The sequence below is a fragment of the Ovis canadensis genome, chromosome 8 (genome assembly GCF_042477335.2).
Source record: "Ovis canadensis isolate MfBH-ARS-UI-01 breed Bighorn chromosome 8, ARS-UI_OviCan_v2, whole genome shotgun sequence".
In the NCBI taxonomy this organism is placed as follows: Eukaryota; Metazoa; Chordata; class Mammalia; order Artiodactyla; family Bovidae; genus Ovis; species Ovis canadensis.
In genome coordinates, this window is record NC_091252.1 from 37,799,180 (window position 1) to 37,813,538 (window position 14,359).

General features: G+C 44.5%; 1 protein-coding gene across 4 annotated transcripts in view; it reads left to right on the forward strand.

The window, feature by feature from the left end:
- The first annotated feature begins 924 nt into the window (after positions 1-924).
- Positions 925-14,359, forward strand: part of SLC22A16 (solute carrier family 22 member 16) — a 33,595-nt gene continuing 20,160 nt past the window's right edge. For 2 of the 4 annotated variants that reach the window (XM_069598114.1, XM_069598117.1), the window contains exons 1-2: positions 5,759-6,407; positions 10,041-10,158. In XM_069598114.1, the coding sequence (XP_069454215.1) occupies positions 5,842-6,407; positions 10,041-10,158 (684 nt within the window). In that variant the 5' untranslated portion in view covers positions 5,759-5,841. Of the gene's footprint in view, positions 1,288-5,758; positions 6,408-10,040; positions 10,159-14,359 lie in introns of those variants that run through there. The other 2 variants (XM_069598115.1, XM_069598118.1) reach the window with 2 other exon arrangements.

The following is a 14,359-nucleotide window of genomic DNA, read 5'->3' on the forward strand; positions in this document are numbered from 1 at the left end:
CAGGGAAGTCCCTGAAGGAAGGTTTTTAACTACACATACAATTTCTTTAATAAATATAGAGCTGTTTTGGTTATCTTTTTTTTTGTTTTTCTTGAGTGGGTGTTTATAGTTTGTGTCTTTCTAGGAATTTGTCCTTTTTATCTATGTTGTGCTATTTTTATTTGCTGTAATCAGAACAGCAGAGCTATTTCCCCATAGTTCTCCTCGCCCCCAACCCCCCATATCTTTTCCAGGTAAATCTCCTTTGGGTGCTTTGAAACAATATAAGGTCTTGACTGGGCCCTGTGGTTCCCATCTTTCCCTCCTAGGGTCAGCTTTTGCCCAAACTTCTCACTCTTACTCTCTCCCCCTCTCCCCACCACTTGAACCTCCCAAGCAATCTTTGCAATCTTAAGACTTTCTGGTTAGCAAGAATCTACCCAATTATTAAAAAAAAAACCATTCCAAATTGTTTATTATTTAATGGATTAATCATTCCAGTAGTATTTGGATTTCAAAAGAAAATAGAATTGTTCATAGCAAAAATAAATCTTTAATGGTGTTATTTCCAGCTCTATGGCAAGTAGGTGAGGGAAATACTCTGGGTGATGGGCTTTCCTCTCTTTCAAATCCTCTTCTAGTGTAAGTTTGCTGTTTTCTCTATTCTGCTTGTTTCTACCCAGGGAGTTCCCTTTGCCCTTCGGTTAATACAAGCTGTTTCACACAGCTCTGCAGGATCCTGCCACTTCTCAGGGTCATCAGAATCCATTCTTTGTGCTCTGCTCTTGTAGGCCCCATATGGGCGGACTTCTCTGAGAAAACGGTGTTTGTGCCCAAGAGTGGAATCTGCGTTCCCCACCTTGGGCTGCCGGGTGGACCACCCTTCCCAGGCACCAGCGCGCCTCTCGGGAGCGGCGACCGAAACGGACGCGGTGTCAAGGGTCTGATGGGGCGGCGGGGAGGGAGCGGGAAGTGGCGGGGCTTGGGATGGGCGCACGGTGCCGCCGCGGGCTCCGGGAGCACGGCGCGCCGCGCAAAAGGCCGCGACGGCGGGGACTCGCTAGAGGAGAAGAAAGAGGAACAGAGCCTGGCCCCGCGCGCGGCTCGAGCCCTTTGACGCGCGGGAGATGCCAAAGCCGCGGCGGGCGGGCCGCGGGGGCCGGGCGGGGCGGGGCAGGGCACCGCTGTGCCCGCAGTCCCCTGCACTAGGCGAGCGTCGCGCGTCCCGCTTCGGAGCGTGGTGCACGGCGGCACCATGGGGTCCAGCAACTTGGAGCTGATTTTTGACAGCGTGGGGCACTTCGGCAGGTAGGGAGATGGGGTAGGGGTGGGGAGGGAGGACGGTGCCCGGGGAGCCGGAGCCACGTGGGTGGAGGCGCCGGTGGGGTCTGTTTCTTTCCGTTGCGGTGGGGTTCTTGCGCGAGCAGAGCTCGCGATCCGAACACATCTCCCCACCCCTCCTTTCCGGGAAAAGTCCGGAGGCCTGAGTCCTGACTCCTGGCCCTGGACTGATCCTCTCGAACTCTGGCGGCCGGACGGCCCCAGAGCGAGCAGCGGGCGCTGGGGGCTCGCTTCGGGAGCGGTGGGTGTGGGATCCCCCGGCGCGCCCTCTGCCGGTGCCGGAGTCCAAAGCCCCCGCTGCAGAGGCCAAGTCACAGCAGGAATGCCTGTTCTTGGCAGCTCGTTTCTCTGACCTGCCAAACGGGCTCCTCTTTCACTTCCCCAGACGACTGCTGTCCCGCCCCAACCCGTGGTAGAGTCTCCTTCAGTGCCTGGCAGGTATTGAATTGCTCTAGGAACAACCGTTTAAAGTTTGTTCGTTCTTTGTGTGTGTGTTTTCGGTTTATGGAAACCTAATATGTGGTGGCTCAGACCAGTGTTCTTGCCTGGAGAACCCCAGAGACAGTGGGCCCCCGTCTCTGGGGTCGCACAGAGTTGGACACTACTGAAGCGACTTAGCAGCAGCAGCAACAGACGGTAAAACGTCTGCCTACAATGCGGAAGACCTGGGTTCAATCCCTGGGTCGGGAAGATCCTCTGGAGAAGGAAATGGCAAGCCACTCTAGTACTCTTGCCTGGAAAATCCCATGGACAGAGGAGCGTGGTAGGCTACTACAGTCCCTCGGGACGCAAAGAGTCGGACACGACCGAGCGACTTCACTCACTCAATATGTGCCAACTACACAGTGCGGAATTTTACAAAGGGGTGGGGATGAATCCTTATTTTCATGATTGGGAAACTGAGGCTGGGTCGAGGACCCACAGCTACTGCAGGGTGGGACCTAGGTTTGACCTTTGTATGGTTGTCACTCTCTTTTCATTTGTCAAATTAATTTTAAAAATTTAAAGTGTATTCATTCATTTATTTATTCATTCATTCGTGGAGAAATACTACTTTGACCCAGAACGTTTTGGGAGAAGGGGTAGCTGGGCGAGGAGCCATAGAAAGTGTGGATCCAGAGCTTTGGGCTCAGTCTGAATCCTGGCCTGCCACTCACTGCTAAGGTGACCCTGGGAATACTGTGTCTCAGTTTCTTATGCACAGAATGAGAATTATAATCATTCCTGCCTTAAGCTCCCTTCCAGGCTTGTGATGAAGAGCTGATATTGTGCTCTTCTCCAGGGTGAAAAGTTGCACAGATGTTGGTTATGATTCCCAGTGTCCACAAGAAAGGAGTGGTGAAACAGGCGGGGAAGGGGCAGGAGGCCCCAACTCTCCCCTGCTTCCTCCTGATACCTGCATTAGTGAATGCTCAGTTGTGCCCAGCTCTGTCCTAAGTTTTTTTGTACATGTTACCTTCTTTTACCTTCACTGCAGCCCTTTGAGACTAGTGGTATCACTCTCATTTTACACATGAGGAAACCAGGTCTTGCACCTAAATCACAAATCTCTTAGTAGCAGAGCAGGATTCGATGTCATTGGATGTCCATTGGCCTCCACAGTCCATGCTGTCAACTAGATGCTCTCCTGAGTGCAACCCTGGGATTCAGCCAGGTCCTTCATTTATTATCTCATCTTATCTTCCTTGAAGCAGAATAGCATAGAGGTTACAAAATCAGCTCTGGGAATGGATGTCCAAGTTCCAATCCTGGCTTACCAAGTATTAACTATATGGTCTTGAGCATTTGACTTACCACTTACTCATCTGTAAAATGGGGGTAATAATAGTACTACACATGTTGGTTATAAGGACTCCACATGCAGCTCTCATTTCATCCTCATGATAAGAGGTAGTAGTTACTAATACCATTCTTTCCCCATGTATTTTAGGGATTAATCACCATACTTAGGAGCTGTAGCAAAGAGACCCCTCAATTGGATTTTGTCTCTGGTCACTGTCCAGGGCAGCTGTGCTCCATGGTGTCTCCAGGGACCCAAGTGGGTGAGGCAACTCCACCATCCACAGCATTTGGGGCAGCTGCTCCATGTCCTCACCTGCATGGTCAGGTGTGGCTCGGTGTGGTGGGAGAAAGGGAGAATGGGTTTGGGGAGACAGCTCTTAGCCAGTCACAGTGGAGTATGCAAAATCGTATCATTCTGTAAGTTATCAATAAATCGTGACTATTATTGTCACCTAAGTCCCCATTCTGGTAGGAAAGGTAGGTTGTGAAAGCTACTTATAGGAAGGGAAAGGGTAACATGTCAATGCTTACAGCAAAAGGTGAAAATAGTGTGACCATATCATAGTAGCCCATATTTTCTCTGGCATTCGCTCTCATTGGTCTCTTTATTGTCTATAAATAGAGAGGGAGGTTATTGTGTATCGTTATCTAGTCTTAAGGAAACCTAGCGACAGTGTTAAGTAGAAGGCCCTAATTGTCTCTCATTTCTCCTTGGTCATTTCTAAGGTGAGGAAACACTGTCCAAATCACCTTTAAAAGAGGAAAGCAGGACACCTAAGAAGAATTAGGTGTTGTTCAATACAAAATACAAGTTTGTATTGAAGTTACAAACACTTCACGGTTTAACCCCCATGTTAGAGGGAATTGAGGAAACAGAATCAGGAGGAACTAAGAGCCTGGATCTTTGAGTTATCTTGGAATAAAGACAGAGAGAGTTTAAAATTTCAGAGGTGGAATGATGAGCCTGTGGCTGACATAGATGTATGGGTATAGGTGGTAGTTGGTTTTTTTTTTTTTTTTTTTTTTCGGTCAGTATATGACCCTTTTAAGCTCTTTTTTGACTTCACCTTATGAACATCATAGTATCTAACACTTAAATGTACCTACAGTATGCCATAGTGCTTTACATGTAGTAACTCTGCATTCCCATAACAACTCATTTTTCAGATGAGAAAAGATCCTTACATAAAGGGTAAGGATCTTGCCCAAAAGATAAGTCACCAGAGACAAGCTTCAGATCTTGGTAGTCTGGTTCTGGAGTCCATGCTATTAGCCACAGTGGTATGATACTAATTATGTTTTATTATGGGCTACCCAGGTAGTGCTAGTGGTAGAGAGCCTGCCTGCCAGTGCAGGAGACATCAGAGACACAGGTTCAGTCCCTTGGTGCAGAAGATACTAAAGGAGGGCATGGCAGCCCACTCCAGTATTCTTGCCTAGAGAATCCCCATGGACAGAGGAGCCTGGCGGCTACGGTCCATGGGGTCACAAAGAGTTAGACACGACTGAAGTGACTTAGCACATACGCAGGCATGTTCTATTCTATAGAATGATATCAATCTAGGACTGAATGTAATCTTCTTTACCTGTCACCCAGACAGCATAGGTCTGTTTCCTGGAGGTTCTGATCATCTTTGCTTTTACTTACCTCTGGTTTTCCGGTCTATTCTGTTTCCATTAGTGTTTCTCTTGGCTGTGGGCATAGTGATGTGTTGTGTCTAAGTCTGTTGTTCTGAAGGAGCCTTGGGCTGGGTAGACACTTGGTGGACAGCAATCTTTATAAGGGAGAAAATGATTTGTTAGAATGTGAGACACCTAATGAAGTAGGATTTTGTTTGTTTGTTTGTTTGTTTTTGAGGCAGTTATCCTTGTGACTTCCCTGGTGGCTCAGCTGGTAAAGAATCCTCCTGTAATGCGGGAGACCTGGGCTCGATCCCTGGGTTGGGAAGATCCCCTGGAGAAGGGAATGGCAACCCACTCCAGTACTTTGCCTGGAAAATCCCATGGACAGAGGAGGCTTTTGGGCTACAGTCCATGGAGTCACAAAGAGTCAGACGTGACTGAGAGACTAAGTACGGCACATCCTTGTGACAGGAAAAGGGAAATTTGAACTGAAAGTGTGCTTAAGACCTTCTCAGCACCTGTGGGTGGGGCAGAGAAGACAGATCCTAGCTTCAGAGGCCTGCCAGGGGAGGTGTTATTTTGAGGGGACTGGGTGTGAACTGAGAACATGAATAGAGAACTTGTGTGACTCTGTGGAAAAAACTAGTGATAACTGTGGGGTTCAGGCTGGCTGGGGAAGGAGTGGGGCCAGGAAGGTGGCAGTAAACTCGAGAAGCTGGTGGGCGCCAAAGGCTGGAGCCCCAAACAGTGCAGGGGATGGGGTCAATGGGAGGGACAGGGGGAGCTAGGAGGATGGGAAGCTGTGGTCAGACAATGTGAGTTTTGCAGCAGTGGAGCCTCTCCAGGTGATGAGACTACTTAGGTACCAAACCCAAACGCCTCAAGGGGCAGGCAGGTAAACTTCACACAAACAAAATCTGTCTGCTGTTTGTGGAGACTGTGTCAAGTTTGAGCATTGGAATTTGTGAAGCGGGGAAGAGTCGAAGTATAAAAATGTATGTCATGTATGATGTATGTTACCTTCTCAGTGATATTCATAGGGTTGTCGTTATGCGATGCCTCTTAGGTCCCTAACAGGATTTGGTTGTGTTTATCCCTTTATTCAAGCTAAGCATAATGGAAACCTTTCATGTTTGCCTATGTCTTTTTTTTTTAGCCCATAGGTCAGCTATAATAACTTTTCTTTTCCTCTCTCTTTGCAGATACCAAATATTCCTCTATTTTATATGTGCCTTCCAGAATATCTCTTGTGGTATCCACTACTTGGCTTCTGTGTTCTTGTCAGTGTCCCCCCAGCATACCTGTAGGCCCCCAGGCAATGTAAGTCAGGTTCTTTTCCAAGACCTCTCTACTTGGCAGTTGGAGGACATCTGGACCCAGGTCTCCGTGGGCCGTGAGGATCACATCCTCGTGCAGCTGCAGGACGGGGAGGTCTGGGAGCTCACCAGCTGTCAGAGGTTCCGGAGGGATGATCAGTCGAGTCTGGACTATGAGTACAGTGGCCGGAAGAGCAGCTTCCCTTGCTTGGATGGCTACATCTACGACAGAAGCAAGTGGCTCAGCACTGTGGTGACCCAGTGGGATCTGGTGTGTAACCGAGAGTGGCTCGGAAGGCTGATCCAGCCCACGTTTATGTTTGGAGTCCTGCTGGGAGCAGTGATCTTTGGCTACCTCTCCGACAGGTAACATGAAGTCTTTTGTACTGTCTCATCCATCAGTGTAGGGTTCGTTTTCCCATCTCATTGTCTTAGGGGACAGGGAATTATGTTCAAAGCTTTAGTCATTTTCATACTTCCTGCATAATACGTACTTCTTTGCTGATCTGTTATTTAGGGACACAAAATAACATTAAGGGGATGGGTTCTGAAGACAGTCTGCCTGTGTTCTGCCATTTATTAGCTGTGGACCTTGGCACATTGCCTGACCTGCATTGCAGAATCTTGTGTGTAAGCTGGCAATGAAAATAACAATACTCATCTCAGAGGGTTATTGCAAAATTAACGCAGAAAAAGTACCTTGGACGTATAACCACTCAGTAGCTACTGGTTATTACTTTGAATATTTTTTCTTTAAATAGACTTGCTTTTTAGGAGGATAGTCTGGCCCTATGCAGTGATATCTATGAAATTGTGTGATGTACCAATCAAATTAAAAAATATATATACTTTAAAATGAACGTATAGCTCTTAAAATAAGGCAAAGTTCATCCGTGTATGGATATGGACCACACTTTTAGTGCCTGACCCAGAGCACAGAGATAAACTTATTTATTTGGCCCCATAGTTGTGAATTTTACAGGCATGTCTTGGGCACCGGGAACCTAAAGACAACTGCTTAGGTCAGAAATCCCTGCCTTCAGTGTGTGCTAGTCACATGGGACCAAGAATCACATCAAAAGAAATATTATAGGGCTTTGTTGTGTCTGGGGCCATAGTAGAAGCAAAGGCCATGGAGACAAAGACTATGGAAGCCTAAAGGGAGGAGGACCCAGGTCTTTCCCTCCACCTCCCACAGCCCCTCCAGGAGGTGGGGTTTGAATAATGAAATTGCAACAGAAGTGGAGTCTATTAGTAAAATAGTTATTATTTGGTGACTGAAGTTACCATCTCAGTTTTTAAGAATCTTCTGCTTCATAAGCTTCCTGGGAAGGATGAAAGTTGAGTTGTCATTGGTGAGAGGAGCAAAACAGGAGTCGAGGAGGTAGATACTCCCTTTTGGAAAGTCCATCAGTGGAGGAAATGCAAGGTGCAAGGTGGTTACAGGAATGATGGGGATCCAGAGAAGGTTATTGTCTTTGGCTGAAAGAGACTTCAACTGAAAGGGAGGAGTCAGAAGAGTGGGAGGGATAGAGGGGAAAGAAATAATTGGTAGAATAAGACCTCAGAAGAGTTGGGAAGAGACATGAACCAATACAAAGACTGCAGAATGGTATTTGAAGAGAAAAGGGTGTGTGTCTCTGGACAGGAGGGAAGAAAAAAAGGCTGCAGGCAGAGGCAGGTCTTGTTGGCAATTGGGCAGAGTAGGAAATTGCAGAGCTTTCTCTTTGGTGTTCTTTGTTCTCTGCTCATCATCAAGAGCGTTGCTCATCTGTTACAGAGAATGAAAACGTTGTGGGTAGAAGAGGGATGGATGAAAATAGTTTAAAATGACATTCCGGGCTCAAATGAGATTGGGAAACCTTTAAATGTAGGGCCAACAATCCCTACTAGTGCCCGTGGGAGCAGAGCAGGCTGAGGCTGTGAATTTGACAGTTTCCAATTTGCTTACATACTCTCTGCTACAATGGGCAAACCTGTTGCTTGGAATCTCAGGACTGTATTCTTTTGCCTTAAAATGATCTGTCAGGGACATCTCATAGGAAGAAAATATTTGCAAATCATATAGCTAATGACAGTCTAGTATCTAGAAAAAAAACTCATAAATCAATAATAAAAAGACAAATAACCCAATTCAAAAATGGACAAGTGATTTGGATGGATATTTTGCCAAAGAATATATACAAATGGCCAATAAGCACATATAAAAATGTTCAACATCAATAATCATTAGGGAAATGTAAATCAATACTATAGTGAAATACCCCTGGTCACTAGAATGGCTGTAATCAAAAAGACAGATAATAAGTGTTGTCCATAACAAGTGTTGTCAATAACAAGTGTGGATATGGAGAAATTGTTGGGATGGTAGAATTGGGGCAGCCACCCTGGAAAACAGTTTGGCAGCTTCTTAAAAATTAAACATAAAGTTAGAATATGACCCAGCAATTCCACCTCCAGGTACATATCCAAGAGAATTGAAAACATAACTTGACATAAAATCTTGTTCACAAATGTTCGTGGCAGCATTATTCATTATAGCCAAAAAAGTGGAAACAATGTCCAAATGTCCATCTAGGGATGAATGGATGAACAAAACGTGGTATAGCCACGCAATGGAATGTTGTGTGTGTTAGTTGCTCAGTCATCTCCAACTCTTTTGTGACCCCGTGGACTGTAGACCACCAGGCTCCTCTGTCCATGGAATTCTCCAGGCAAGAATACAGGAGTGGGTTGCCATTCCCTTCTCCAAGGAAATGTTATTGAGTCATAAAAAGGAATGAAGTACAGTAACATGGATGAACTTTGAAAGCATAATAAAATAAGCCAGGCCTTATGGTGTGCGATTCCATTTATATAGAATGTCCAGAAGAGGCAACTCTATAAAGACAGAAAGTAGATTGTGGCTTTCAGGGGACAGAGGGAACAGAGAATAAGAAATGATTCCTGGGTGCAGAATTTCTTTTTGGAAGGGAGTTGCACAATTCCTTTTTGGAAGGGAGTTGCACAATTCTGTGAATCCACTTGGAGAAGGCAATGGCACCCCACTCCAGTACTCTTGCCTGGAAAATCCCATGGACAGAGGAGCCTGGTAGGCTACAGTCCATGGGGTTGTGAAGAGTCTGACATGACTGAGCGACTTCACTTTCACTTTTCACTTTCACGCATTGGAGGAGGAAATGGCAACCCACTTCAATATTTTTGCCTGGAGAATCCACTAAAAAGCCACTGAATTGTATACTTTAAAACTGTGGTCCCTAGCCTTTTTGACATCAGGAACTGGTTTCATGGAAGACAAGTTTTCCATGGACTGGGGCAGGTGGGGGATGGTTTCAGGATGATTCAAGTACATTACATTTATTGTGCACTTTATTTCTATTCTAATGCTGCTGCTGATCTGATCTGACAGGAGGTACAGGTCTGCAGCCTGAAGGTTGGGGATCCCTGCTTTAAAAGACTGGATTTTGTATCATATGAATTACATCTCACTTTTTAAATCCGTAGGCATGTAATTGTTACTTGTTTGCTTTTTAAAGAAGGAAATTCCCTTCCCAATTATGAAAATATAGGGCAAATAGGCAACTTATTCTACTAGCAGAATGTCACTGTTTTTAGAGGGGCTTATTAAGAGTTGCCTCCCCCTTTGTGGGCAGAGCCAGTCCAACAGGGAAGATGATCCAGCAGGTGACAGAGCAGGTGCTGACAGGGAAAGGACAGATCTTCCCTCTCCTTCCTCCTAATCCCAGGTTAGGAGGTCCTTTGGGGACCACCCAGAGTGATTGTGTGTGTATATTAGCAGCTCAGGTGGAGACTTGGCCACTGAAAAACTGGCCTTTTGAGAAAATTGTGTGTTAACTCATGATTTACCCAAAATAAATAAGTCAAATACATAAGCTACTAAAAATATAGGTAAAATTTATCTTTCTTGAATTAGAGTGGATGTTTTAAACTGTTGCAGCCACACCTTGCTCCTTCCACTGTGTGATTCTTATTTTTCAGGGCAGGAAGACGCCTTGTTTTGTGGGCCTCAAGCACCGGTGTATTTTTGTTTGGCATAGCGGTGGCATTCACATTTGATTATTACAGCTTCATAGTCGCACGCTTTCTTCTTGCTATCGTGAGTTGGGCTGTTGTTGGGGTTTGTGTGTGTTTGTTTGTTTTTGCCTCTTTAATTCCACTGCAGTATTTTTATATTAAACCTTAACTCTGTTAGTTGTGCTTATTTGAATCTAGTGAGATAGCGATCAAGGACTAATCTTTGTTCACTGCCCAAGTCTTTCTGTAGAATATTAGTGCCTTATGCTTAGAATGAAGGCTGTTAAATGAAAAATTGTGGCTTAGTAGGCTGAAACGTTTCACTGGACTCTGTGCCTGACACGTGATCCACATTCCACCATTACTAGCAGCAGGGATCTGTGAGACATCACTTCCAGTTGGCATTTTATTGGGGATTCTGGCCAACTGTTGTTGTTGTTTAGTTGCTCAGTCATGTTCGACTCTTTTGCAACTCCATGGACTGTGGCCCACCAGGCTCCTCTGTCCATGAGAATCCCATGGATTCTCCAGGCAAGAATACTGGAGTGGATTGCCGTTTCCTCCTCCAGGGGATCTTCCTGACCCAGGCATCAAACCCTTGTCTCCTGCATTGGCAGGTGTATCCTTTACCTCTGAGCCACCAGGGAAGCCCATTCGAGCCAATACTGTAAGGCAAAAGATAGAGAAGAGACAGGAAGAACAAGAGGGAGAGAGGAAGGCACAAGGGGACAGAAATAAAAAAGTCATTATTTATACCCATTACAAATAATAGCTCCAATTATTTTACTTCTGAGCAGTTATGTCAGTCTAGATGTATGCATGAACCAGACAGTTACGGCATATTGTTAAGAATGTCATTTGTATAATGTGCAGGAAGGGTAAAAACAAAGCTTCAGACCTTTTTGTTTTGGGGAACAGGGGAGGATAGTGGAAAGGGCATGTGTTTGAATCCCAGCATTGTCATATATTGGCTTCTCAGCTGTGTGACCTTGGGCAAATGCCTTATCCTCTTCGAACCTTAACTTCTGATCTGTAAACTGTAGAAAAGTATACCTATTTCACTGGGTTGTTACCAGGACTCACTTGAGATTCAGGGAAATGTCTGCAGTTCAGTACCTGGCACAGAGTAAAGCTGACTGTTGCTGGAAGTGGACCAGGGAGTTTCCACACTCAGTGAGGCTTCCGGACAGGCTCCATACTACCTCACAGCGGCAACAGCGGCTCTTTGGAGGTCACTGTTCAAGGATAACAGAGTGAAGTTTTCTCTTCGGGAAGAGCTTGTGATCTTGCTGAACACAGAGCAGGGCATACATCCCCTGTCACTGGAGCAGATGACCTAAGGGTGTAGGGAGAAGCCAAGGACTTCAGCCTCAGAAGAAGAGGTCACTGTGCCCCCTCCAAGGGCAAGGTGGTATATTCTCTTTTGGAGTCTTCATCAACAGCTAAGAAGGGTCCCTAAGAAGCCACTCATAGATGGTCAAGGATAGAAGGATGCATTAAAAACAATTTAGGAGAACCAAAGGTGTTGTATCTTTAAAAAGTATAATATTTTGGGGAATGCAGAGAGTTTTTAACACAAGAGATAACAACCAGCAGTTCTGTCTCCACTAAGGACAGAATAAGAGGAAATGACTCTGTAGCTGCAGGGTGAGGTTTGATAATAGACCTTCTGGTGGGAATGATTGTACAACAGAGGCAAAGAGAGGTCTTGAGAGAGGGTGGAGTCCTCTTTTGGAATAATTGAGAGAATAATTCTAAAATTATCTTTTTTGGTCTTGCAAAATACCTTGAGCTGATTTCCAGAGCCAAGAAAATCAGACAGCCACCCATAGAATACTTCTGTAAAATGTGGTATTAATTTTCTGTGCCTCTTTCCTTTGTTTTTTATGGGAAATATATTTGTGATGCAGTTCTGCTTAGGGAAGATGCAGGCAGATTCATTTACTCAGCACATTTATTGATCTACCTACAGACTGTCATGCTAAGTAAACCTGACCAGGATGCTTCAATAACCCTATAGTGTAGCAGGAAGGCAAGATGCTGACGGACCATTGTAAAAAATCCATACAGTGTTGAACATAAGGACCAGCAGTGGGGGGAGGGGCTCCGCACAGTGGGGGATGGGATAGGGAGTCTAGAGAGTCAGGGTCTTTTTAGTCTGAGGGATGGGTGAGAGAAGAACCTTATAGGCAGAGGGAGTAGCAAGTGAGAAGGCCTAGAGATGTGAAGAAACTGAAGGTCTAGATACCAGGAGAATAGAGAGGCGGTGAAATGCACCGTGAGGCTGAAGGAGAGAGAGATGACTAGGCAGACCTTGTAAGATGACAAAGGGTTTGCCTGGTTTCCTAAAGGTAATGAGAATCCTCTGAAGGGGTTCAGTGAATTCAGGGGTGAAGTGGTCATTCTGACTGCTGTGCCAGGGGTGGGGTCAGGGTAGATGTGAGGAACTGAGTATTATTACTGGAGGTGACAGGTGCGAATGGGATCAAGGAGACTTTTTGGAATTATTCAGGCAGTTGTGCATGGATTGTTTAAACCCAGTGACAGAAGTAACTGGTAGAAGTGGGAGGGAACTCCAAAACAACTGGCCTTGGAAAAAACATCTTGAGGACTGATGTTATAGCTTACCTTGATGGGGAATTAAAGGGGAAATTTGTAGTGTTTGAAGGTTTAAATTTACCAAACCACTGGATTCTTCAATATGGGAAGCCTCATTATCAGGCTTCATTATCTGAGTCTTGCAATTACAAGGTTGCATGGGGAAATAAAAGCTCAAAATGTGAGACTGACCATTCGTACAGTCATCCCTATCAAGCACCTCTCTGCTCGCTGCTACTGGGCTAGCCTCTTTCCAACTCTGATGCAAAATGAAATTGCAGATCTTACAAAAGATGCTAAACGACAAACAGTCTTTGAAAGCAGTGGGAGAAAACTGCCTTAATGCTACACAGATCCCTTGACCAATTGGGACCTGGCAGAGATAGACCAATTAACTTTTGAAGAAATGAATATCCATAAAGATAATGACAAGACAAGCCTTCAAAAGAGCATGATTTGAATATCAAAGGATTAAGAGAGGGCTTTGGGGAAGTCAGTGGTGCCCCAGAATAATTTTTCAAAAGTTAATTTTACAATTTAATTTATATTAATAAAAGTCAAATGTGAAATAATTTTGTAGAACTTCTAGTCCTTTTGCCTCCACCCTCCTCCACAAAAAAATCCATTTGTGTCATTCTTTGTTTATTCCCTGAGTAGTCACATAGTGTTATTATAATCTGAATTTTGTTAAATTTAATATAGGCCTGCTTTTAAAATAAAGTTTTTCCTCCATTCTTTTTATTGTGCTAAAATGCACATTACATTATTTACCATCATAACTATTTTTAAGTATCTACAGTTCAGTGATATTAAATGCATTCATACTGTTGTACAACCATCCCTGCCATCCATCTCCAGAATTCTTTTTGTCTTGCAAATCTGAAAGTCTATATTCATAAAACAGTAGCTCCCCATACTCCTTTCCCCTCAACCCCTAGCAACCACCATTCTACTTTCTGTCTCTCTGAATTTGACTACTCTAGATACTATGCCTGATATGAATGGAATCATACAATATCTGTCTTTTTGGGATTAGCTTATTTCACTTAGTGTAATGTCCTCAGAGTTAATTCATGTTGGAGCATATGTCAGAATATTCTTTTCTTAAGGCTAAATAATACTCCATTGTGTATTATCTATTCATCTGTTGATGGATTGCTGTTGATGGGAGCTTGGATTGCTTCCGTATTTTAGCTACTGTGAATAATGCTGTTATGAACATAAGTGTAAAAATATTTCTTTGAGATCCCACCTTAAATTCTTTTGGGTATATTCCCAAAATGGGATTGCTGGATCATAAGGCAATTATATTTTTAGTGTTTTGAGGACTCTCCATACTGTTTTCCTTAGTGGCTGTACCGTTTTACATTTCTGCCAACAGTGCATAAGGGTTCTGATTTCTCCATATCATCACCAACACTTAATTTTATTTTATACTAGCCATCCTAATGTCCCTGAGGTGGCATATCAAATCGTGGTTCTGATTCGCATTTCCCTAATGATTAGTGATGCTGAGCATCTTTTCATTGCTTATTGGCCATTCCAGTATTTTCTTTGGAGGAATCCGAGCCCATTTTTGAATTTGATTTTTTGTTTGGTTAACAGATATTTGGTCCTATCCAAACCATCCATAAGACATTTGGTCCATGCCAAAAGGTAGCTGATATCTGGTCTTATCCAAAACC